We start from the raw sequence: 22,805 nt of genomic DNA on the forward strand, positions 1-22,805 counted from the left end.
CAGGACCTTGGGGACCTGGTTCTTTGTTGTGCCACAAGTTTTCTTTACTTTGTCTCTTCTCAGACAAGAGCTGAAAGTACAGATTATCAGGTGTTGCAGACAAAAAAATAAAAGCAAGATATTTCAAGGGGATTTTTTATTTCATTATTATCTCCTCATTTATTCTCTGGTTTTCTGAAGGAGTGAAGTTTACAATCTTGTTTGCAACCCTGCAGATCTGGACCATTGATTTCTCTTTCCCCCTAGACTGACAGACAGTCATTTTCAAGCCAGTGACCTGGAGAAGCTGTATGCAGTCCTGAAGGAATGTAGCATCATCTCTGAGCTGGAGTGAGTCCTTCGTAACTCTTAGGGTCTTTATCTGCAGTTCTTTGGGATATTGAGAAAATGCCACTTGTTTGTTCTGCAGTGTTGTACGGAGAATGTGGTAGAGACATAGCCTTATGAAGGGCATAGCTTTACATGGGCTAATATCCTTTTCCAAGGAGACATACAGTTTTAGTGCTCTTAGGGCAAAAGTTGCAGGACATAAATCTAGAAGGGGGCTGTTTGATCACTTAGCCTGACTTCAGGTATTACAAAAGCTGTAAAACCTTGCCCTGTCATTTTTGCCTTTGGGCCATTTGGAAGCAAAGCTGCAGAGCATGAAGAATCCCACCTAAAACGAGGGTGACAGCTTGTGTTTTTGCTGGCGATCCCACATATGGTGTACAAGGACCATCAGCACCAAAGCACTTTCTTCTGTTAGCGCGGTGTGTGGGGAGTCATCCTGTTTGCTAGCACCAAGAGGTGAGCAGACCTGGCCCGGATGGAAAGGCTATCCAACACACGCAGCCACATCTACGTTTTGAGGACAGAACAAGGACCAGCACAAGCATGTAGTCTATGTGCCACCGCCTGAGGGCTGGCTGTTCCCTTAGGCCTGGCAGCCTGTGGAAGAGATTTTTAGCCTTTGCTCTTCTTAAGCAATCATGTCCCTTGATCTCACATGGGCCATAGCCCATTGTAATCCTTGGCTCTAATACCAGAGCCCAGCATCCTTCTCCAGGACTAACCCGTGGCTCCTCCGTTGGCTCTGTCGAGGTTGATCATTTCTCAGAGCTGTGGACTTCTGGTTCCTGGGAACTGCATTAAAAAGCACCGTCAGTCCAGAGGGGTCACCTGGTGGGCATGAGAAAAGGATGAAGCCCGAGCTAGGTTTCTGGCTGTCTTATGTTGCTTAATTCCAGTCCCTGGTTTCCATGTAGGCTTTAAGTGTCAGTGGAGAGGGGCAGTGCATGTGCTGTTTGGATTAGGGTGCCCGTGTTCTGCTTTCAGAGCTCTTGTTACTAAGAGCTGATTGTGCCTACTGTTTTTTTTCTATGAAAATTAAATGCCTTTCTTTAAATCCTAGCCTATCAAATAATTATCTGGGAGACGAGGGACTTTTGCAGCTGTTTCAGTTCCTCCCGAATTTGAAAATGTTAAGTTCTCTCAAGTGAGTAGTTCCTATTTCCCTTACTCATGGGTGGGTTTTTGTGGGAGTATTGGTTGTGGAAGCACAGTCCACATTTGGGAAGGGCTCTTCAGGATCAAGTGCAGTTATATGCTGTGTCCGTTGAGGACAGATCCACTGTGCTGTCTGGTCCGTCCCCATCTCTAGTCCAGAACAGATTGATTCCACTTGGAGCTTGATTGAGATCAGTGCCCGAGAGGCTCAGTCCTCCATGAAGGAGACGGGTGATCTTGTGTGCAGGTGTGGCACCTGGTTTCTAAAACACGCTGAGATCTTTAGCAGACCACTAAATTGTTCCTCTCCCAGTTCCTCACCTGGGAGAGGAGAGCAGTCCTTCCTCTCCTGAGGTGGGCACCTTTGGAAGATAAATGCTGGGGAGCTCCGGCTTCAGCAGCAGAGTCTGAATTCAGCCGCAACGGTGGCTTATGTTTGTCTGGGTATTTTACCTGGCACTCCCATTGCAAGTGCACTGTACAGGACTGTGGCTTAAGGAGTATAGCACCATTCTGCTTTATTGAAAGAGATATTTATTTTTCCTGTTTGATTAATTGAACTGTTCTCAAGCCAAGACTGTTCCAGTTACTGACAGTCTGCAGCTTCTCTTCACGTCAGTGCAATGAAACACATGGCTGTTATTTAACCGTTTTTTTTTCCCAGCATCAAGCACACTGCCCACTAGATACGGTGTCACACTAGATACGATGATAGACCTAACAGACCTGAGCATGGTCTTAATTAGTGTGGGTTTTGTACTGCCACAACTGCGCTTACAGTCAAAGAGTTGTTTTTGCCTTGCATTGGTATCTTGAAATACAAGGAATTCCATTTAACCATAAGCAAAAACTTGTGTGGTGAGGATGGTCCGTCACTAGACGAGGTTGCCCTGAGAGACTGTGGATTCCCCATCTTTGGAGATATTAAAAACCCAGCTGGACAATATCCTGAGCAGTCTGCTCTAGTCTAACCCTCCTCTGAGCAGGAGAGTTTGACTGGAACATCTCCAGAGGTCCATTCCAGTCTCAATTATTCTGTGATTCTCTGAACTCTAAAAGTGAGGGACGAATTTAAAAAATACAGGAGTGAGTTGTGTTTGCAGAACTGTAGTTGGAAACGCAGGCAGAAGGTGGCAAAGCAGCAGTCTCTGAGAGTGTTGGACAAGGATTGCTATTATCGGGTGACGCAGTGTAAATCGCTGGTAGTTTTGCTTGCAGCAGCTGATTTCATCTCTTCTTCCTGTAGGCTTAATGACAACCAGATCTCCCTGAACTCTGTGTTTTTCTTAGCTCAGTCCTTATGTACATTGGAACACATTAAAACAATGAACCTCAGGTATGACCAGGTGCTCCTATTTTTTGCTATTTAAAACCTCAAGCTGTGGTTTTTGAGGAGTGATACAGGATCACTTATCTTCAAACTCCATCCTAATTATGTTCTTTTCTGCTTACAGCTTAGGACACAGGCAGGTGGTTCATCTAACCTTTTGGGAAAGAATCAGGTAAAATCATACCCACTCATCTGTCTAAGCCTTTCACACTCCTCCTTATGAAATCTTAAATAGATGGTGATGTGTGAGTCCTTGAGGCGTGCCAATTAAAGAGCCGTTCGGCTCCAAACTCCAGTCAGGGTGGTGGAAGCAGGGTGAGCTGTTTCACGGCTGATTGACAGCGGCTTGAGGGTATGGAGCAGACCGCAGCATCCCACTGATGACCAGGGCTGTAGTCATCTCCCTCCCGGGCCAGGGCAGAGCGAACGCCCAAAGTGCTGGGTGGACGCAGAGCTCTCTGGAGGCTGGAAGAGGGATGATGAGGCCCTTTTTCTTCTGGGGATGACGTGAATCTAATTCTGGCAGGTGGTGAGAAAAGGCAGACTGCAGCGTGAGGCCACTGCCACCACCTCACCCTCTTCCCCAGCTGCAGCGTGGGGAGTCAGCTACACGGGGGCAATAACATCAGCACAACTGATGGGGTAATCTGTTCTTTCCCCAGGGTCAGAAGTACCAGCAGATGGAGAAGCAGTTTCCTGGAGCATCCCAAGCACGTAGCAAAAGGGCGGTGCTTTCGGTATGGCAGCCCCAGCTTTCTTTTGTCACCCAGGAGTGTAGGGAAAGATGGCTGTGGGGGGCTGTATCTGTGGCGTAATGTGTGGAGCAGACCCATCCCTCCAGCTGTGTCTCCTCAGAGAGCTGTCTTGTGCTCTGGCTGCCTTCGGGGGCGGACTCAGCTCTCCTGGAAAGCAGATGTTTCTTTCCTCTGCTTATATCCCATCATGACTGATTCCACATGAGACACCTCTGGAAAAGGTGCGTCTTTAATATACATCTCCTCCATCCTCTTCCCTGCTGAAACTGCTCAGGGAGGCCAGTCCAAAATAACACTTGGTTACAAGGGAGAAGGTCTTGGTTGGTGTAATTTGGCAAAGCCTTAAAGACGTTGGGCCGGCTGGCATCAACCCAGGCCAACGGGTATTTGTGCTCTGTGATCCCTGGAGGGACACAGTGATATGCCCGAGGTGGCTGGGTGAATAATACACCCTCTTGGGATAGACTTGGAATGTCCACTGCTACAGGCATATATATGAAAGTAAATAGTGCATCTTTTGCTTGGCTAGGCTCGTAGGGATTGTCTTGCTTTCCTGCAGGGGAAGCTTCTGTCCATAAATAATGAGATACAAATCTGGCTGGCTACTACATTCGTCCCATGGACACCTGCCAGTTTGTCACCCAGGAAGGTTTCTGCGATTTCCTTCTTGGAGAAGAAGATAGGAGGCACCATTCCGAGCCTTGCTCTGGGAGAGCTGAGACAGTGCTGAGCAGGGAAAGATGCTGTCCAGTCTCGAGAGACAATTTAAGTACCGATGATGTGGCTGTAGGGAGGCAACACCCAAAATGACATGGTATTTTGGTGGTCTGGCTCTCTTGAATCAGCTTGGAGCTGGTGAAATCGTCTGGTTGTCACAGGTTTTGACTTCTCAGTCCTAGACTGTGGGTAGGAAAATATATGTAGTGGAAGTGAGAGGGTTGCTCCGGGCTCTGGGATGTGAAGGGAGTGTTGCCACACCGTGGTCATGGGAAGTGTTTAGCTCCTGAGTGCTGTGTTTGCTTCAGTCTCAGGGACTGCAGAGTGGGTCCAGAGGACGTGACCAGGCTGTGCCAGATACTGGTTCAATGTCCCCAGCTGACAGAAATTGAGTAAGTGTTGTGCACTCGGCAACCCTGCCTGTCTCCCCAGCCCGCAGATACAGTCGGTGTTCAGGTTAGCAGCTGGGGTAAATCGGCTCTCCCCTCAGCCTCTTAGAAATCCCCGCAAAACTTCACCAAGATGCTTAGATAAACCCACACCTTCCACCGCCTTCTCTGCTTCAGACTTTGGCCTCTCCTAAGTGTGCCATGTCTGTGTGTAAACACCTCAGAACACATATGTGTTCTCATAGTCTTCCTCAATCATGTGGCTAGACACAAGTCTATCATCTCCTCCTCGAGACCCTGGCTTGAGTATAGCCAGAGCAAGAGCACCTGGCCCACTAACACATGAACTGAACTCCTGAAGAACTCCGGGCAGGAGCTGGGCACCAAGAAAATTAGAAGAATACTGGTCAGAACACTGAGTAAATAAAAGCAACATAATACCCATATTGCATGCACGAAATGCATCAGTAGCATAATTTAATAAATTTACAGTAATGGAAGAGTAAGACTCTTAAAACTGGAGTGTTAATTGGCTGTAGGATGTGGAGAAGCACAGAGACCAGCCTGTAAGGACTAAATCTTGCCCAACTTTCAGGGCATTTCTGGACATGTCCTTTTTCAGAATTTGCCTGTAACACCCCCATGCACATATGTGCGTGCATGTCTATGTAGATTTTATAGAAATACTTACAGATTGTCCCAGTTTCTCTTGGAATTTGTTTCCTTCTGTGTTTTACAGACTGTCTGGAAATTCATTGAGTGACCAGAGCATTGAGAGATTACTGAGCTTCCTGCCATACCTCTGTCATCTGACACTACTGAGGTAATGTTTGGGGTCCCTGCTTTGATTGCTGCCATGAAACATTGATTTGGATAGTGTTAATACCAGAACATATCTCAGGAGCATTAATCAATAATTGTAGATTAATGAGCTAGGCACAGAAAATGCAGAAACTCTCTCACACCCATTCCTGTCTTGTTTCTAGAACCAAAGCAGCACTGAACCTTTTGTATTTAATGACACATAGAGGAAAAAAAAGGATAGGAGGAGAAATACCCACCCTAGGCACAGCATCCCAGATAATCCTCACTTAGCAGGTCCCGTGGAACGTGACTTACAGCATCCGTAACAGATGTAGGACTTGGTTGACACACCACCACCATGTGCGTGGTCAGCATCTCACAGCTCTGCCCCTGCGGGGATCTGGCACCCTGCCTCACTCGCCACCAGAAGCGTTTCCTGGCAGCACTTCAGCCATTTAGGCTGGGAATTTAGGCTAGAGAGGTGCTGGCAGGGGCGAGGGCACTCCCACCATGTGGACAAAAAGCTCAGAAGGAGCTTGGCCGTCTTCTGCAAGGTGTTGTAGCATGGAGGAGCTGCAGTGTCTCGAGAGACTGAATTTGCTCAGTCAGGAGGTTGCTTCCAGTCTGGGGTATTTCTAGTCCAGTAGCCTTGAAGAGGAGTTGTTCAGTGTAAACCCTTGGTCTGTACTCCCTTTTTAGTCAAAGGAGACTAAAGGAGACTCTCCTTTAGTTAAAGGAACGCTGGGTGCCAACGCCCAAAACTTTAGATCCTTGCTCACCGATCTTGAGTTAAATGGGGCGGATCCAGCCTTTTTGCTTCTCAAAGTAAACAATGGGAAAATTGGGCCATGTGTATTGGAACTTTTCTTCTTGGGAGGTGATTTCGTTGTTCTTTCTTTCCCCTCCTTTTCAGTATTAGGAACAACACATTTTCCCCACGTTGCACTGTCTTAGTCATCAACTCCATCAATCTCTGTGAGTGGATCAGAATGGTAGAAGTCCGGTAAGACACTCAGACTGTTTGGAGCCCAACAGCTCAGCTTTAAAGGGACTACAAAGCTTGTCATGTTTGAAGAGCATTGCTGAAGGACTGTCTTTTGTGTTTGCTTCAGGTCAAGTGAAAATGCTTTTTTGCATTTAGGAGCAAGGATGCGAAGCCAAAAGACATCCTGCAGGTACTGGCATACGACACTTAATTATAATCCACTTGCTTTGATTCAGTTTGAAACACTAGTGCAAGTAGCCAAATCTCCTCTTGTAAGAAGAACTCATGGTCTGGTAGTCAAGGAGCTTGGGCTAGTAGCTGAGGCTTTGGGGCTCAAGAGCTGCCTAAGTGCAACTCAGTACCCTTTGAGATGCGTTGGGATGGCAGAGGCCTGTGCCTTTCTTGAGTGGCCACTGGACCACTCATGGTCATCTTAAGTGGCACCAAACTGCTGGCCAAGCAGCTGAATTGAGCCCTAGACACCGCATTTTCCACGTGTGTGTCTCAAATTCTGCGTGATAATCTGCATATGAGCATCAGTGTGCTGTGTCTGCGATACGTGACTGCATCACTCTTCGGGAGCGATGGTTGCTGGGTGCCCCTGTAAAGACGGCTGTAACATGTCTCCAGTTAGGCACCACGGAGATGGCAAAAAATGTGAAAAGATCTGTTTCCCACTTATAACGTGGGGTTTGTCATTACTAACCTCAGGGAGGCGTTATGAGAAGTCTCAAACACTGGTGCAGCTAAGGGCCTTCATCTCAGTGAATGCTGCACCAAGACTGGTGTAAAAATGCAACTGCTGATGGGCAGCTCTCGCTGCTCAGGCTGAGCCTGGTTGCCAGCCGTGCTTTAACTCTCTTGCTGTCTCGTATGCAGGCTGACGGACTGTGCCATCGGCCAAGGGCAGATGGATGAGCTCTGCAGAGTCCTGGAGCAGCGTGGGTGGCTGGCAGAAGTAGAGTAAGTGGGGCTTGGGTTGTTACCGTGACCTTGAACGAGAGTCGCTGGGGGAGAGCTGGGTTGGCGTGGTTCAGCATTGCCTGGGGTTTCCCAGCCTGTCTGCCTGTGTATGTGTGCTCCTTCAGACTATTTAGAAACAAAATGGATTAGTAATCAGACGGGTCCTCTATAGATATATTTTAAGAGGGCCTGAGCTGGTGGGACAACTTCCTTGGCATTTTCACTCTGTGGCTGTTTTGAGGCATTTGTTGCTTCATCCGAGCTCTGCCCTGAGCTTGTGTTCAGAGCTCTTCATCTGAGCTTGCTCTGGAGCTTATGTATGAGGTAGTTTTGTAGGGCAGCAGTTTGTTTTAGACAGGCCTTTAATGGCCAAGCTGGGATTTAAGTCCAGGAAATTTGGCTTTTTCCTTCAAAGCTTCTCAGAGGAGCATTGCTGCTTAAAAGGCTGAGTTTTGGCTGGCCGCCTTGTTCTTCTGCCTTTCAGTCTCTCCCGGAATCAGCTGGGAGATGAAGGCCTGAGGTGCCTCTTGGACCACCTGCATCGAGTGCCCGTCACCTGTTCCCTCAAGTAAGAAAACGCTCTGACTGTGAGGTGCCCTAGCAGAGAGGCGTTCACGCGATCCCTCCCGAAGCTGGTTGTCGTGCTTCTTGCCCGCTCCTGCCTTAGGGGGTAAGGTCTGAGTGAGCCATGAGCACAGCTCAAGACCTCCAGGCCAGGGTGACTCAGGGTCTGATCCAAAACCTGTCAAGTAAGTAAAAGTCTTTCTGTTGGCGTCAGCAGGAGATAACAAGGCCCAGAGTGGGGTAGCATGACAGAAGTTGACCCAGTCCCCTGAGTTTTCAGTTCATCACTTTCCTGTCTACGTTGTCCTCTTTGAATAACTCAAGGCCCATAGATGCTGTGAGCTTATCTGTGCCCCACACCAGCCTCTCCCCTTCCCTTTCTGCTGGGGAAGCAACTGCTCCAGCAGTCAGCCGCCTCTAGTGCAAGAGGCAAGCTGCACTTGCTGTGTCACCCAAGTCATCGGTGCTGTGTCTTGGAGGGGTTCGGTGCATCACCCAAGTCATCGGTGCTGTGTCTTGGAGGGGTTCGGTGCATCACCCAAGTCATCGGTGCTGTGTCTTGGAGGGGTTCAGTGCATCACCCAAGTCATCGGTGCTGTGTCTTGGAGGGGTTCGGTGCATCACCCAAGTCATCGGTGCTGTGTCTTGGAGGGGTTCGGTGCATCACCCAAGTCATCGGTGCTGTGTCTTGGAGGGGTTCGGTGCATCACCCAAGTCATCGGTGCTGTGTCTTGGAGGGGTTCGGTGCATTTAGCACAGCCGACAGGGCCCAGCGCCCCACAAACTGCTGTCTTCAGTGCCAGCTTGAATTTCACCTCTGTGGCTGAGGAGCCTGGGGACAACCCTGACTCTTAACACCTGAAAAACCTTCTTTCTCTTCTGTGCAGTCTCAGCCATAATAGGATTTCTCAGGATGGAGTTCTGCAACTCGTAAATACCTTTGCCACATCTGGAAATACCACTGAAGTTCAAGTCAGGTGAGTGTTTCTCCTCACTAATTTCTAATTCTTCCCTGCATGTTTTCCTCTTAATTATCGCAAGTTTGTGGTCTTCAGGTAATAATGACGAAGGCTACATTTTCAACTACTTTTATGTATAAGTGCACGCAAAGCTTTTGTTCATGTCCATTACTATTGGCCAAATATAACTGCCAAGGAGGAAGCTAGCAGAACTGCTATTCCAAAGGGCCAAGTCATTTTTGATTATAAAGTCACAAGTATTCAGCTGTACTAATTGTTGTCATGTATGTATCTGTAAAGGAACCTTTTCAGGGCAGGAGTCAGCCTTTGCTCTCTAAAAATGTGGTCCCTAATTCACTTCAATATGCTGAGATTTCAGAGCGAGTCTGTCGAAAGCAATTCCAATGTTCTTGACTTGGATTTGCGTCTTTATCTCCTTTCCTCTCTGGCAAAAATAGCCCATGGGTTCTGGGCTTGTTGCACTGGCATGAACTGCCTTTTCTCACGGATTCAAGTCAGAAGGCTGGGCCACGCTGCCGATCTGTCCTTATGAATGTTTATGTTCCTGTAGAGCAGTCGGTCTGTCGTGAACCAAATTTAACCACGGTCACTTCCATTCATTCCTGCAGTTAAATGTGGGGGCTGAATCTTTTGGCTGGGCTATTTTAAAGCAGATCAGTCTCCTGTTTTAGCTCTCCCCAGAGCTCGGCAGACAGTGCAGGGACAGGAGGAGGCAGACAAAAGCAGGGCAGATCAGGATTGCTTCTCCCACACCAGTGCTGCCTTATGCCGATTTAGCATTAGCAAAACCTTATTGAAGCATTTCCCTGGGCTGGTTTATTGTAGAGAGAGGTAAGCTGGGCCAGGTACCTCTGTCACTGCTGCGCTGTGTTGCTTTGTGCAGTTTGATGTATTGTTAAATGCTGACCGCTGGGAAAAATAGTCATTTTCCCTCCAAATCTTACACTGATGTGTCTTCTCCGTGCAGTTTGTGCTCCAGAGCAACTTTAATCATCAAGTTGACAAGCAGAGATGACCCAAGAAAGATTTTGAGGTAACGGTACAGATTGTTTTTTGTGATTTCTTTGACAAAGGTGGTGTCCTTTTTCTAGGGACAAGGCAGATGAAACCTCTTGTAGCCCCTAGCTCCTGGCATGGTGATATTTTACACTAATAGATGATACATTTCCTTGGATTCACCTTCTGAGAAGAGCTTTCTCATGTCACAGAGAATCCCACAGCCCTTTCTCTCACTGCTTCCCCACTGACTCTTCCTCCCCTAGGAACCTGTAGGTGTGCCTACAGTCCCTGTCACAGGACAGGGTGCTACAAAAAGCTGCACCGTTAGCGTACACGTATGCTGTATCAGAACATCCCAACAGATGCTTTTGAAGCATTGCCACAATCTTTTTTGGAAGTCCTTTTGGAAGGCGTTTAAGGTTTTGGTGCCATCCTTCTTTCTCTGTGGGGAAAGGTTGTGATGCCTGAGATTTCTGGGTCAGAAAGCCTGAACTGTTTGTAAGGAACTGAGACTGTTCTGTTTCTCATCCTTTCAGACTCGCAGAGTGCAACTTTCAGCCAGAGCACTTGGAAAAGTTGTGCTTGCTCCTGGAAAAGTGCACTGGTCTGACAGAGTACATGTGAGTTAAGGGCTGCTTGGACCCATTTGGGTGGGCTCGTTTGTAAGCTGTTCATTACAATGACCTTTGGTTCTAGATCCTCAAATAACAACGTGACAGTCCAGGCTGCAGAAAGACTTTTGCATTCACTGAGGAAAAATCTGGGTCCTCTGAAAATCAGGTACTGTGTCACTGTGCTGTTTTAGATACTGATCTGAGCCTGGTCTGATCATCTAAGATCTGCTTTCATCAAAACCAAAAGTGAACTGTGCTTCTTCCAAAGATAGGTAGCGTTGGCCTGAGAAATTCCCATGGGTGACTCTAAGTTATTGGTATTTTGGCTTTATCTCCTTGATTCCTACCAAGCATCATGTAAAGCTGTGGCCGTAAACTGTGCTGTCTCTGTAGACCTCTAGCTGCCTTACAAAGAACGTTGCTAATTCTGGTGAACGCATTCCTACTGTGCCCTCGCCAGAGGTCTCGCCAGAGCATCCTGCAGTTCACCTGGGTAACGAATTCTTCGCTTCTCCCAAAATGTGTTGCATTAGAGCCCAAGGGCCAGGCTCCCTCTCATTGCTGTCAGTGGTAGGCGGGCAGGAGGGAAGTTGTTTGTGTCCTCCTCTGCAGGGGTGCTGGGCTGCTTCTCCGTTTGTTCCCAGTTTGCACCCTGTTTCCCGTGTAGACATTACTCTGATGAGCAAAGCGGTCTTTCCGTGTGTATCAGTGCTGAGCACTCAGCTGACGGAGGCAGCTGACAGAGATGGATCCGTGCATGTGAATAAAACAGAGCTGCCTATATTCTGCTTTGCAGCATAGAAGAGCCATGGGTATATAAAGAAAGTATCACAAACCTTCTTGAGCTGGCTGTCCAGGCCTGTGGAAACATTACTGAGATCACGTGAGTAGCACCTCAAGTTCTGGTATCTTTTAGATATTTTCTTTTAGCCCGATACTTTTAAGGAAATGGGATTGAAGCCAGCACTTTAGCTTGCTCTTCTGTTCTTTATTCTCTGTCTCCAGTGCATTTGTAAGCCATTAGCCAACTTGAAGGAAGTCTGACCCAAATGTCTGGCGGGTAGAAGTGCTTAGAAGGTTTGTGGTCGCACACCTTAGTAGGTGTAGTGGAAAGGAGACCATGTTCCTAGTCTTCCGTGGGAGAAAGGGTGCCCAGATTAGGCTGGCTTTGGAACTAGTTTAAATACTGCAAACCTCTTCAGAGATGGGTGGTTAGCATTCATGCACCAGCATAGTCCTGTGCCATCCAGACGTCCTGATTTTTCTTCTGAAAAATAGCATTTGCTCTCCCTCAAGAGTTCACAGGCTTATGATGTTCTCTAATCTCTACCTTTCCAGGATATGTAAGGATAAAACCCTCTTCCAATTAGGTGTAAGGTTCCCACACTGCCTGGGGAAGGTGGAATCAGACGTTAGCAGGTGAGAAAGTGACTATTTGTCCTTATTTTCTGCTTGTTCTGAAACTCACCATGGGATGAAAAATATCTTCAGTGTGTCTGAGGCTCTGGTCTCCATGGGTTCAGTCTGAGAGTGCCTCTGAGCCACACATGCAGGAGGAACCTTATTCACGTACATGTGTCTTTCGGGCCACCCTCCTTCAGGCCCATACTGGACCTGCATGAGGTAAAAAAATCTACCTACCTTCCCTGCAGGACCAGGAGCACTCAGGAGACATAAGCACTTTGAGGAGACTTAAGACATGCTGGCTTCTGCATGAATGTGTAGGGAGAGAACAGCATTAGTGTCTTTTTCCCTTTGTGTAGCTGAAGAAGAAGGCAGCTATCTTCTTGTGCAGTTGGGGAAGGGCTGTGTTTCTCTACACTGGACTCTGGTGTAGATGGGACATAGCAGGAGAGCCCAGGGAGGGCACCTGCCAAGCTCTGATCTGTTCCTAAGCCCGGCCCTAAGCGGCACCAGATGCTGCAGTGGGCATCTGCTGATCATCACTGACAGGGGCGTTGTCTGTTTGCATCCTGCAGATTGAATCTGTACAAGCCAGAAATCAAGCGTGCTTGCTTCTACCAAAGGGTTTGTGAAAAATGTGCTCAGCTTCAGGAATTGAGGTGAGTTGCCAGGCACTGTAGAGGATTTTTTTGGGAAGGGAGTAGCTTGTCTTTGTGTGTGCGGAAGAGCACGCAGCAGGGCAGGGGAGAGGCCAGTGCAAGGTCCCAGTCCCTGGGTCCCCTGCTTAGAGTGTTTGGTTGGAAAATAGAAAAGACCTATAGACCTAGTGGCTTCCTGGGGTATCCTTTGAAGGCATCTAAATCTCTCCCCTGTGCCCAGATAATCCGTACTCTTGTCGTGGCTGGGAGCTCCCATGGGACCTTGCCAAGTGTCGATGTCATGACACTTCTTCAATGTCCCAGCACCGGTGTGCTTTAGCTGTGGGCTTGGTACAGACCTTTCACCATCAGGACGGAGGACGATCGTTGTTCTGTTCTTGCAGGTGGTCTCATGTTGAGCTCCACAGTGATGAAGCAGAAATGCTAGTCAGGATTTTGCTACCTCTTCCAGAGCTGAAAAAGTTTGGGTATGTCCCCAGCTGCGGTCTTTTCCACATCTTTATCGTTTGCTCAACCCTGTGCCTCACCCTGATCCTCTCTGAAACACTCTTTGCCTGGAGTATGGCCATGCGCTCTGTGGTCTCTCCTGAGCCGTGTCTGGGTTGCAAACTCAACAGCTCTCTGCAGTTCATGCTAGAGGTGGTTATAGGGGCACCATGAGCATGTCTTGAGGTTTTTTCCTCTTCCCCTTTTTTGAAGTGAAAGCAATTTGAGACTGAGACCTTGGCTCTTGTTTACGTGGTAGGTAAGTTTATACCACCCTACTGTGTAAAAGAGCTTTTTCTGGTATGGATAGCATTCAGTCCTTTTCACAGCCCTCTTCAACTGCCTGGAGTGAGTGGCAGCTTATAAAGGGCATCTCTGCCCAGTGAAATGCTGGGGGTTGGTTGGCCCAGGCAGAGACCGTGCTGTTTGGTACGTGTACGTCATGTGAACGTCTCGGAGTCCTGTACACGGGAGGTGTGGAAGTCTCTCCAAACTTACTGGTCCCTGATGTCTGTGCTGGATGGGGTTTGGGATGGGGCAGCTTGCCTGTCAGTGCAGTAAACTCCTCTTTTTCAGTGTGCTGCGACCTGACCTTATTTGATCCTTGCTGTTTTGCAGGCTGACCGCTAGCACTATTATGCCAACTGGAATTGATTACTTGATCACGGGCTTGCAGAATTGCCAGGCCATTGAAGAGCTCAAGTGAGTGTGTTATTACCAGGCTGTCCAGAGTCTGCCAGATCTTTCTAGAAGCTTTAGTTAAACTGCAGCCTCGTTTCTGCCTGTACTGTGGACAGATGTAGTTTTCCTGATGGCTGGAGGACTTCAGATAGGGAAGAAGCGACAATTCCTTTTCATTTGCAATGAACAATGAGTGAGAGAGCCAGAGATCAGTAGTCTCTGGCAGGGAATGTCCAGTGGAGAAATAAAGTGTTTTGGTAGCTGGTTTTTGCATGGATCACATTCCAGCTGGGAGCAGCAATCCCAGAGCCAGCATTTCACTCCTGGAGGATGATCTGGTGGCCTGTGCACAGACATGGCTTTTCCAGGCACCTACGTGTAAGGCATCCTTCTGTTATGAAGTGCCACTGGACCGCGTGTGTCGCTGTCGCGAGAGCTTTGCCATCTTGTGGTCGTAGTGGCACCTTGCTCCATGAGGGGCTGGGTTCTTGCTCCAGAGATTTGGAATTCTCTTGGTATTTTATTAGGATCCAAACACGTCCAGTAGAATTGCATTAGAGAACACAATTGAAAACTATTCACAGGGACTAGAATACACTCCCAATTCTCTTCCACCCTTCTGCTCTCCGCTGCTCTGAGTGCTCGCATGACTGCCCACGGGTAGTTACTTGTTCCTGTGTTACTTCACCTTTTAGCCTGGGCCACATGAAACTCGGCAGTGCTGCCATTCCTAAGCTTGTGCTGGGACTTCGTGAAATGCCATCTCTGAAAAGGCTTATGTGAGTATGTGACTGCAGCTTGCCTCCAGCCCAGCTTGTGATATTGAATAACGCTCGCTTAATTTTCCTGGGGATGTTGTTTCCAGCTTGAACCATAACAGTATTGGTAATGATGGCTGCTCCAGACTCGCAGAAGCCCTGAGGAATATGCACTACATGGAGGAAATCAAGTGAGTTTCTCCTTTCTTGCAGTCTGTCATCAGCAGAGAGGTGACCACTGGTGCCAATGTTTGGAGAGACCCAGATGTGCTTATGCACGATGTTGTAACAAAAGCAGGGAGGTTGCAGAATGCTCATGTATGAGGTACCTTGGGCTAGAGGAAATCAGAGCTTGGTGTTCAGAGGAGGAGAATTTCGCCTAACCCCGCTCTGCTGCAGTCACGTAGAAAATGGATTAAACAGCCTCTGGATTTAAATCTCTGGAATCCCTGGGATCCAGAACTGATCCCTTCTCTCCTGGGAGAGCCTTGGACCCAGCACTTCCCTGCTCTGAAAAGATCTGAATCTAGAGCCAACCCCAGGCTTGCTCTGCTTTTCTGCCTCTCTCTCTAGCCAGATTCTGTCCATTCTCCACTCTAGTAGTTTGGAAAATAATAACCAGCTGTTGCCTGCCTTGCTATTCTGGCTGAAGTAATTTCCCACCCATTAACAAGATCCAGTGAATTTGATTGCTCTTTGCAATTTTTTTTTAATGCCTCATTACCAGCTATTAGTTTTTCATGAGATAGTTGAGACAGGCAGCTCTCTGGTTCTGCTGCCAAGGTCAGAGGTGTCATCCCGTGGATGGGGGATATCAAATAAGATCTCATACTTTGCCTGATGCTTAGCATTTTCCTTTACCACACAGCCTTTCTTCTCTTCTTTAAAGTTTAAGCCACAACAAGATCGGAGATCCAGGCCTGATAAATCTAGCTGCTGTCCTGCTGGAAATGCAAAACCTGAAGAGAATCGAGTGAGTCCCTTTGTTTTGTTTGCAGCGATTTGGGTTATGGCCACAGTTGGTGGGGAAGCCTGTGTGGGAAGCCCTGTGCCGCCTTCATTTATACAACGTTCCACCTCCTTCCAGCGTTTTCAATGTCATTGAAGACCTGATACGAAATCTCCCAAACCAATGGAAGGTGTTCCATCTCCTACCCTTCCCATGGAGCGCTGGGCCTGGCAGCGACGTTTTCTGCCAGTGCAGAGGCTCTGAGAGTGAAGGTTACGGCCATGTCCTCGTGCAGTCACCCCCAGAGACAGCGGTGGGTGTTTGCGGGCCTTCGCTAGCTGGTTGAACAGAGCTCTCTGGCTCAGTTGTGTCCTGCAAAGTAAATCTGCAAGCCTGGGGGAATGGTACACGCCTCAGACCCACGCAGCACCTTTCCTCGGGCTATGTAGGGTTCCCAGTGTGGTGGCCCCCAGTGTTGCTGCACTGCTTTCTTTTACTGGTGGAAGTAGAGGTGAAATTGAGAATTTGTCAAAGCAAGAACACGGTCTCTAGACAGGGCTCTCTCTCAGAGACATGGATTCAAACTGTCCCTGCTCCAAGGCAACAGAAATTAGAGCATCCAGGCTCTTTGTTCGGCTCAGCCCTGGGGTATGCCGTGTAATTTTTTGAAATTACAAACCTGGAAATGACGTGAACAAGAAAAGGAAATTCCCAGTTCTGTCTAGGAGAGGGAAGACTGCTCCTTCCCCCAGTACCTGCAGGGGCAGAAGTGACTCTGTACTTGACAAAAACACACTACCAATCCCCAGGCCATTTTCCAGAGACCTGTGTCTCTGGACACACCGCTGCAGCCCTGTGTAGCCCATTGCTGCAGTGACCCGAGTCTCCCATCACGCCAGGCAAACAGTGAAATATCTTAAGCTGGTACGTTCTGGTTCTTGTTCAGTCACCGAGAGTCTTTTGTGCTTATTTTAGCCTTTCAGGGAACAGTCCCAGTCCTGCTGGAGGGGAAAAGCTGATGGAAGCTCTTGCCTATTGCAGGCGCATCGAGGAGCTACTGTAAGTGTCTCATTTCCAAGGTCCATTCAGGAAGCTGGGCAAAAATCAAGGCAAAGAAACCAAATCTCATCTGGCTCCAGTAAAGCCAAAATCATTTTTACCACTGATTCTTATGAGAGCAGGGTAAAAACTCACAGCTACATGGGATAGGAATGTGTGGTGCTGGGTGTGGGAGGTTTGGGGATTGCTTGTTCACTGCAATCTCTCAGAGATTTCCAAGAACCGTATGGACTGCATCAGTGGGGAAGAACTGAATCTGTGGTTTAACAGGCAGTGTCACAGGCACATGGGCTGTGCAGTGCCTGTGTTGCCTAAGAAATCAGCATTAATCTATATAGCTGCAAAAATGGAGGGAAGATGACAGATAGAGGCTTTACTCAGCCAGATTTATTATCAGTCATTCCACTGCAGAGCAGTTTATAGAACAAACGTGCCCCTACCATATTAAAGAAATAAAATAATAATAATAAAAAAAAAATCAGAAAAAGTTATTTCTGTTACGGTTAAGACACCGGAGCTATTCATATAACCTTCAGATTGCAGCATACTGGACTAAGGGCACGTATTAGAAAGGGCAATTTTGGTGTAATTCCAGCTCAGGACAACCCAGTCAGGAAGGGAGATCAGTGTGCACCTGAAGTGCAAGTCAGTTTTACTTCTCTGTTTAACTTCTGCTGCAGGGTTCAAAACCCCGTTGTTCTTTCCTCCCACCCTCAGTGTCCCCTGAATCGTGGACACCAGCTGCTTTCAGCATCGTCCCGTGCACATGCGGGTGAGGAATGGGGGTCGCAGATGGGTGTGGGTGACACACAGGTGAGGAATGAGGCTCTGTAGTTCACTGCCAGTAACATCTCACTTGTGCTTCTTCCAGACTATCAAGGAATGTTTTTGGAGACAGGACGGCAGTGAAACTTGCCCTCTGTCTGCCTCACACGACCAACTTGAAGATCCTGCAGTAAGTGCCTCTGCCCCAGGAAAGCTGGATATCCTGGGAATATGTGGGATGGTTGAAAGAAGGCATGGGAAAAGGCACAGACTGCAGTGGTGCACTGGTCTCGTGTTTAGACACTATTTTAAGTGTCTCAGGATTGAGAAACCCTCCACAATTACTCTGCTGCATCAAGTCACATCAACTACTCTTGCATAATCTCTTGCAGCGTTAACTTTAAAGATGAACCAGGCATTGTATATACAGTAAAATAACCCTTAAAATTGGTTTTCAGTATGTTAGCTTCTAATGCCTCTGGCTATCCTCTCGTTCTGGTGTAATGTAAAAATAAATATGAGCACCTTTTGTGGTCCCTCACTGTTTTGTGCAGGCACCTCTGAGTCATTTTTCCCCCTGAACTCAGTGGTATTATGGTTTTAAACCTTTTGTGGGAGTCTTTCCAGGGCTCTAACACGTGGGACTTTCCCATACTGTTTTACAGTAGCAAAGCAAGAAATCGGTGAGCTAGAAGAGCTGGCTGGGCTCAGTTAGCCTAGTGGTGTGTTTTCCAGCCTGTGTCTAAGGTATCGTCAAAAGATAACTTAGCAGAGGAATCCCAGTGGTGGGATACTGTAGTCCTCTGGGTAGGTTCTTGTCTTCACTGGAAAGGCGTTGGAAAATCTGCAGACATGAGATTTCCCATCTGCTCTTTGCTCTGAAGGCCGTTCCTCACCCATCTCAAACCGCTCCCGTGTGCGCAGAGCTGGAGGTAGGCGGCCGGTGGTACCGTGCAGCCTTCGCTTTTGCAGCGACTGGCTGACTGTGCTCCGTCGTTGTGAGCATGGGCAAATCCACTGAACTTGCCTGTCCTCAGGGCTCCGTGTCGTCGACAGCCGCAGGAGCTATGTGACGTGCTAGCCACAGTGCTGGTCCCCACTGTTGCCTCCCTGTTTTCCAGGCCCTTTCATTTGATTAATCCACAAGAATCCCAGGTTATTACCAGCACCAGGCGCTGATTCAAAAGATGTAGCAGTTACCTTCTTGGCAAGTTAAATATGAGCTTTTATTACAGCTTTATTCTAAAGTAATCCTCCAATGCTTATGTTTCTTCTGTTAGCTTGCAGAACAATAACATTGGGCCAGCAGGAGGGATGGAGCTGGCCCGAGCCCTGGTGGCCTGTGGGCTGCTAGAAGAGATAAGGTAGGCCATGGCAGGTGCGCTTGGGATGGCGCCAAATGTATGGACCGGTATCGCTCTGCGGGTGGGGATCATTTCAGCTCACAGGCCTGAGGCTGTCACGAAGGCTCTTCCCGTGCGCAGCGTGAATCCCTCCACCCGTCCTAGACACGCTTCGTAGGATGAGAGGAGACGCTCTCTGAAGGTCGCTGCCCTGCCTGCAGGGCAGCTTAGATCACTTCAGACGTTGAACCTTGTCTGCCAGTGCTGTTTGCCAGGTTTTGTGTAGCCGTGTGCCTTTCGACTGCTGTATGCAGTCACCTGGGGAGTGGTAGAATTTCTAAATATGGAACTGAAAGAATGGAGGTGATGTGAATTAACTCTTCCTGCTGCATCCTTGATGCCGCCGTTCTTTGTTATGTGTTTGTTTATTGTTATATGTTTGATATGTGTTTTATTATTGTTATGTGTTTACTTATTATTTGGACAATGCCCTTAACAACATGCTTTAACTTTTGGTCAGCCCTGAATTGGTCAGGCAGTTGGACCAGATGATCATTGTAGGTCCCTTCCAACTGAAATATTATATTGTATTGTATTGTATTGTATTCTATTCTATTCTATTCTATTCTATTCTATTCTATTCTATTCTATCCTATTCTTAAATAACAAGATGAATTAGGGTGTTGGTATTTTAGGTGTGAGATACCTTAGAGCAGGGGAGGTATTGCCATGGCTTGTGTTTGCTGGTAGATGAGAACAGAGCAGCACACCCTGGTAAAGGCTGGAAGGCAGTTCTGCTGCCCCCTGAGTCTTTGAGAGCCGTGTCTTCTTCCCAGTCTCCCTTACCGTCATTGCCTCTCGAGTCACGCCAGTCATTAACTCCAGCGTAACTTCTTATTTCCAGTTTCACATGCAACACGTGATGTGCTGGAGGTGTGTCCATCTTAGCCATTGGTATAACCCCACGTTGCTGTCTGCAGGCGATTCAGTGCTGAATGGACTTACGCTGCAAGTTAGAGCAGAGCTGTCATTCCCATTTTACCAAGCAGGGAATTGACCCTGAGTTGCCATGTGCCGATCCGGCTCGTCCCTGCTGTCTAGAGTCCTCACTTAGTCTGGGTACTAGTTATTGACTTGCTGATTCACATAGTTACATTCTGGTGGTGGCTTTTCTCAGACTAACTGCTTTTTCTGCTTTTTCTTTTTAACTCAAAGCTTTTCCATTACTCTTACAGTTTATCAGAAAATGACCTTGGGGAAGGAAGTATCCATGCCCTGTCGGAGGGGCTGCCGTGCTTTGAACACCTCCGGAAGATCGAGTGAGTGCCAGGGTGCTGAGGGCTGCTGGGGCAGAGCGTGGCTGGCTTTGTTTGGGGCGTTGCCAGGGCAGGAGCTGGTGCTGGTGCTGGTGCTGTATTCCCAATCGTTTCTGACGCCAGCACACTGTGCCCTCTGTTTTTTCTCTCCCCACTGCTTCAGCTTGAAACTCTGTGGAATCACTGATGATGCTTCAAAATCACTTTCTCACAGCTTCCGACAATGCCCTTCCGTGGAGGAGATAACGTGAGTGTGGGAATGGATGGGGAGACCCTTCAACACACAGGTCACTCTTGTTTTAATGCCTGCTCCTCTTTTTAACTGCAGTACATTTCTGATCCTGCTAAATACTTACTGATACTTACCACTAAGTACTTTTTAGTGATAAATTTACTAGTAATTTACTAATTGACAAAATTTATTGCTAAAAATTTCCTGGTATAACTAGCAACTTACTGGAAGCTGAATGTGAAGAGCTGAACAGAATATGGAGGAAAACACTCATCTTCAAACTCTGTCCGTTATCTTTGGTCTTTTAGCATCTGCTTTGCGAGGCAGGACGAATTCCCCATCTTGTTCTCCATGGTCCAAGTCTTGCCTCCATTTTTTTACAAGATGGCCAGAGTTGGCTCTCAGAGCAGAGCAGGAGCTTCTCTGTGCAATTGTAGAGGCTGAATTGAGAGCTCAAAGCAAAGTGGATTCAGCCTGTGGATGAGACCTGCAGCCTCGCTCTCCACACTGGAATAAAAAGGGTTGCTCTGATGCATGGCCGTTTAACATGTTTTCAGTAAACAGTTAGATGGGCTAACTACATTCTGACATGTGTTCACCTGCCCAAGAGAACCTCAGTGAGAAGCCTGCCGGAACGTTCTCCAGCTTATGTCTTTTTAAAAGCAATTTGCCCCATTGCACTAGAGGGACCTTAACTTTAATTGTAGTACACAAAATCCCATGGAGTCAGCAGCAGTCTCATCAACCCTGAGCTACCTGTAGCTTTAATGAAGACTAACACTGCCTGAGGTGCTGGCAGGGTACGGACCTCCTAGGCTGGGATCACTCCTCTATCGGGATATAGATCTGTGAGACCTAGGCTCTGTGGTCATCTCTGCTGTGGCCAGCGGGGTGACACTTGGTTGTCATCATACTCTTATGTGCCTCAGTTCTGCAAAGTACTCGTGGATGGTTTGAGTAAAATGATGCATGGGTCGTGAGCCCACCAGACTTTCCCTCCCCCAGAAGGTATTTGTGTGGAGATCACAGATCTCTTAGGACTCAGGGCATTAGGTCAAAGCCAGGATTTTATTGCCAGACCCATGAGAGGTCTGGCAATAATCCAGCGGAGTGATGGGATGAGTAAAGCGATATTCAGTGCATAGGTGCATTGCTTGCAGCATGGCACTGAGACTAGCTAACCATGTGGGAGTTACTGCTCCTGGATTGCTAACAGATAGGCAGATTCTCCTTTAATAGTGGTGTTAGGAGGGGTCTGGTCTGGTCAGTGGAGGCATCTGTGGGTTCTGTCATTGGGAAATCTGAGTGACGCAGCGAGCGATATGCTGATACGCATGAAATCCCAGAACAGGCTGTGAACTTGTTTCGCGGAAGGCCTCAATTCTTGAGCTGGATCCTGTCCTGCCTTTCTTTTTTTTTGGCCCCTACACACGATACAGAAATTCTGGAGTTCCTCAGTCTTGGGTAGAGGAATGGCTCTGTGAGGTGGCCCCAGGATCATTCGGCTGAGTATTGTAGTGAAGCACTGACGGTGCCGTGCCAGGTTTCTGTTTTCCAGGCGAGAGGGAAATGCCCAGGCTGTTCAGCCAGTGGCAAAGAAAGGATCTGGAGAATTTTCTCACTTGCTAATGCACCAGAAAGTGAAAAACCCAGCCTTTCAAGAGCCCTGCGAGCTATCCTTTGAAAGAGCTGAGTCAAAAGGCGGCTTTAAGAGCAGGTCGGAGAGGCACCTTAGCTGCTGCAATAGTTTAACACCATCAGCACAAGAAGGAGTTGTCCTGGGGTAAAGCTGTGTGCTCAGCAGTCATTTCCATCTTTCGCATCTCGTTCCCTGGGCCTGCAGGACTCCGGAGATAACCCCAGTCCCAGGCTCTGTGGTGACATTCCCTGGTGTCTTACCATGGTGAAACTGAGGAAACTCCTCAGAATTAAGCTTGTAAATCAGGGGAACATTTACCTGCCATGATAAGAAGGCGATAAGCTCTTGTAAACAGGCGAATCTGTGAGGGGGTTGTATCCCAGCACTGCTGTTATTCCCCTTGTGTTTATCGACTGACTCACAGTTGGAATTTCTTGTCTGTCTTAGACTGTCTTGGAACACCCTTGGTGACGGAGGAGCCCAAGAGCTGGCCAGTGCTCTCCCAGGGATGGAGAAGCTGAAGATGTTAGAGTGAGTACAGCCCTGAGAGCAACCCCAGGAAGAAGACTTGTTTTTCTGTCACTGAGCACTCCCAGAAAGGGGGTGGATGTTAGGAACAACAGACAAGCTTTTGCAGTTCAAATTCTTGCTTAGCATTCTTGCTGCAGACCGAGGGCCAACCTTGCTTGGGTGATACACAGCGCAGAGAGGCATTTTTTTATTTAAGGTGTTTGCGGTGTAGGTATCTAAGCAGAAGCTAGTCTGTGAAGGCCTCCTGTTTGAGTCAGGGAAGACAAACTGGTATTTCTAGAACATGATTCGTATCACCTAATGACCTCAGGTGAGCTGCTTCCTGCAAGCTTTTACTTCTCTTTGGTGTCTGGGATGGTCTAGATGGGTACTGTGCTCAGGGAGCCTTCCTTTGT

General features: G+C 48.0%; 1 protein-coding gene across 10 annotated transcripts in view; it reads left to right on the forward strand.

Annotated features, from left to right (window-relative positions):
- Nucleotides 1–22,805, forward strand: part of NLRC5 (NLR family CARD domain containing 5) — a 54,211-nt gene that overhangs the window by 24,827 nt on the left and 6,579 nt on the right. For 5 of the 10 annotated variants that reach the window (XM_075160787.1, XM_075160790.1, XM_075160789.1 and 2 more), the window contains 29 exons: nucleotides 247–330; nucleotides 1,394–1,477; nucleotides 2,735–2,824; nucleotides 2,943–2,990; nucleotides 3,481–3,555; nucleotides 4,599–4,682; nucleotides 5,419–5,502; nucleotides 6,397–6,486; nucleotides 6,596–6,658; nucleotides 7,348–7,431; nucleotides 7,916–7,999; nucleotides 8,883–8,972; nucleotides 9,943–10,008; nucleotides 10,511–10,594; nucleotides 10,671–10,754; nucleotides 11,385–11,471; nucleotides 11,927–12,007; nucleotides 12,568–12,651; nucleotides 13,035–13,118; nucleotides 13,756–13,839; nucleotides 14,514–14,597; nucleotides 14,684–14,767; nucleotides 15,466–15,549; nucleotides 16,501–16,584; nucleotides 17,456–17,539; nucleotides 18,630–18,713; nucleotides 19,928–20,011; nucleotides 20,172–20,255; nucleotides 22,327–22,410. In XM_075160787.1, coding sequence (XP_075016888.1) covers nucleotides 247–330; nucleotides 1,394–1,477; nucleotides 2,735–2,824; nucleotides 2,943–2,990; nucleotides 3,481–3,555; nucleotides 4,599–4,682; nucleotides 5,419–5,502; nucleotides 6,397–6,486; nucleotides 6,596–6,658; nucleotides 7,348–7,431; nucleotides 7,916–7,999; nucleotides 8,883–8,972; nucleotides 9,943–10,008; nucleotides 10,511–10,594; nucleotides 10,671–10,754; nucleotides 11,385–11,471; nucleotides 11,927–12,007; nucleotides 12,568–12,651; nucleotides 13,035–13,118; nucleotides 13,756–13,839; nucleotides 14,514–14,597; nucleotides 14,684–14,767; nucleotides 15,466–15,549; nucleotides 16,501–16,584; nucleotides 17,456–17,539; nucleotides 18,630–18,713; nucleotides 19,928–20,011; nucleotides 20,172–20,255; nucleotides 22,327–22,410 — 2,370 coding nt within the window. Of the gene's footprint in view, nucleotides 1–246; nucleotides 331–1,393; nucleotides 1,478–2,734; nucleotides 2,825–2,942; nucleotides 2,991–3,480; nucleotides 3,556–4,598; nucleotides 4,683–5,418; nucleotides 5,503–6,396; nucleotides 6,487–6,595; nucleotides 6,659–7,347; nucleotides 7,432–7,915; nucleotides 8,000–8,882; nucleotides 8,973–9,942; nucleotides 10,009–10,510; nucleotides 10,595–10,670; nucleotides 10,755–11,384; nucleotides 11,472–11,926; nucleotides 12,008–12,567; nucleotides 12,652–13,034; nucleotides 13,119–13,755; nucleotides 13,840–14,513; nucleotides 14,598–14,683; nucleotides 14,768–15,444; nucleotides 15,550–16,500; nucleotides 16,585–17,455; nucleotides 17,540–18,629; nucleotides 18,714–19,927; nucleotides 20,012–20,171; nucleotides 20,256–22,326; nucleotides 22,411–22,805 lie in introns of those variants that run through there. The other 5 variants (XM_075160793.1, XM_075160791.1, XM_075160795.1 and 2 more) reach the window with 5 other exon arrangements.

The sequence above is a fragment of the Calonectris borealis genome, chromosome 12 (genome assembly GCF_964195595.1).
Source record: "Calonectris borealis chromosome 12, bCalBor7.hap1.2, whole genome shotgun sequence".
Taxonomy (NCBI): domain Eukaryota; kingdom Metazoa; phylum Chordata; class Aves; order Procellariiformes; family Procellariidae; genus Calonectris; species Calonectris borealis.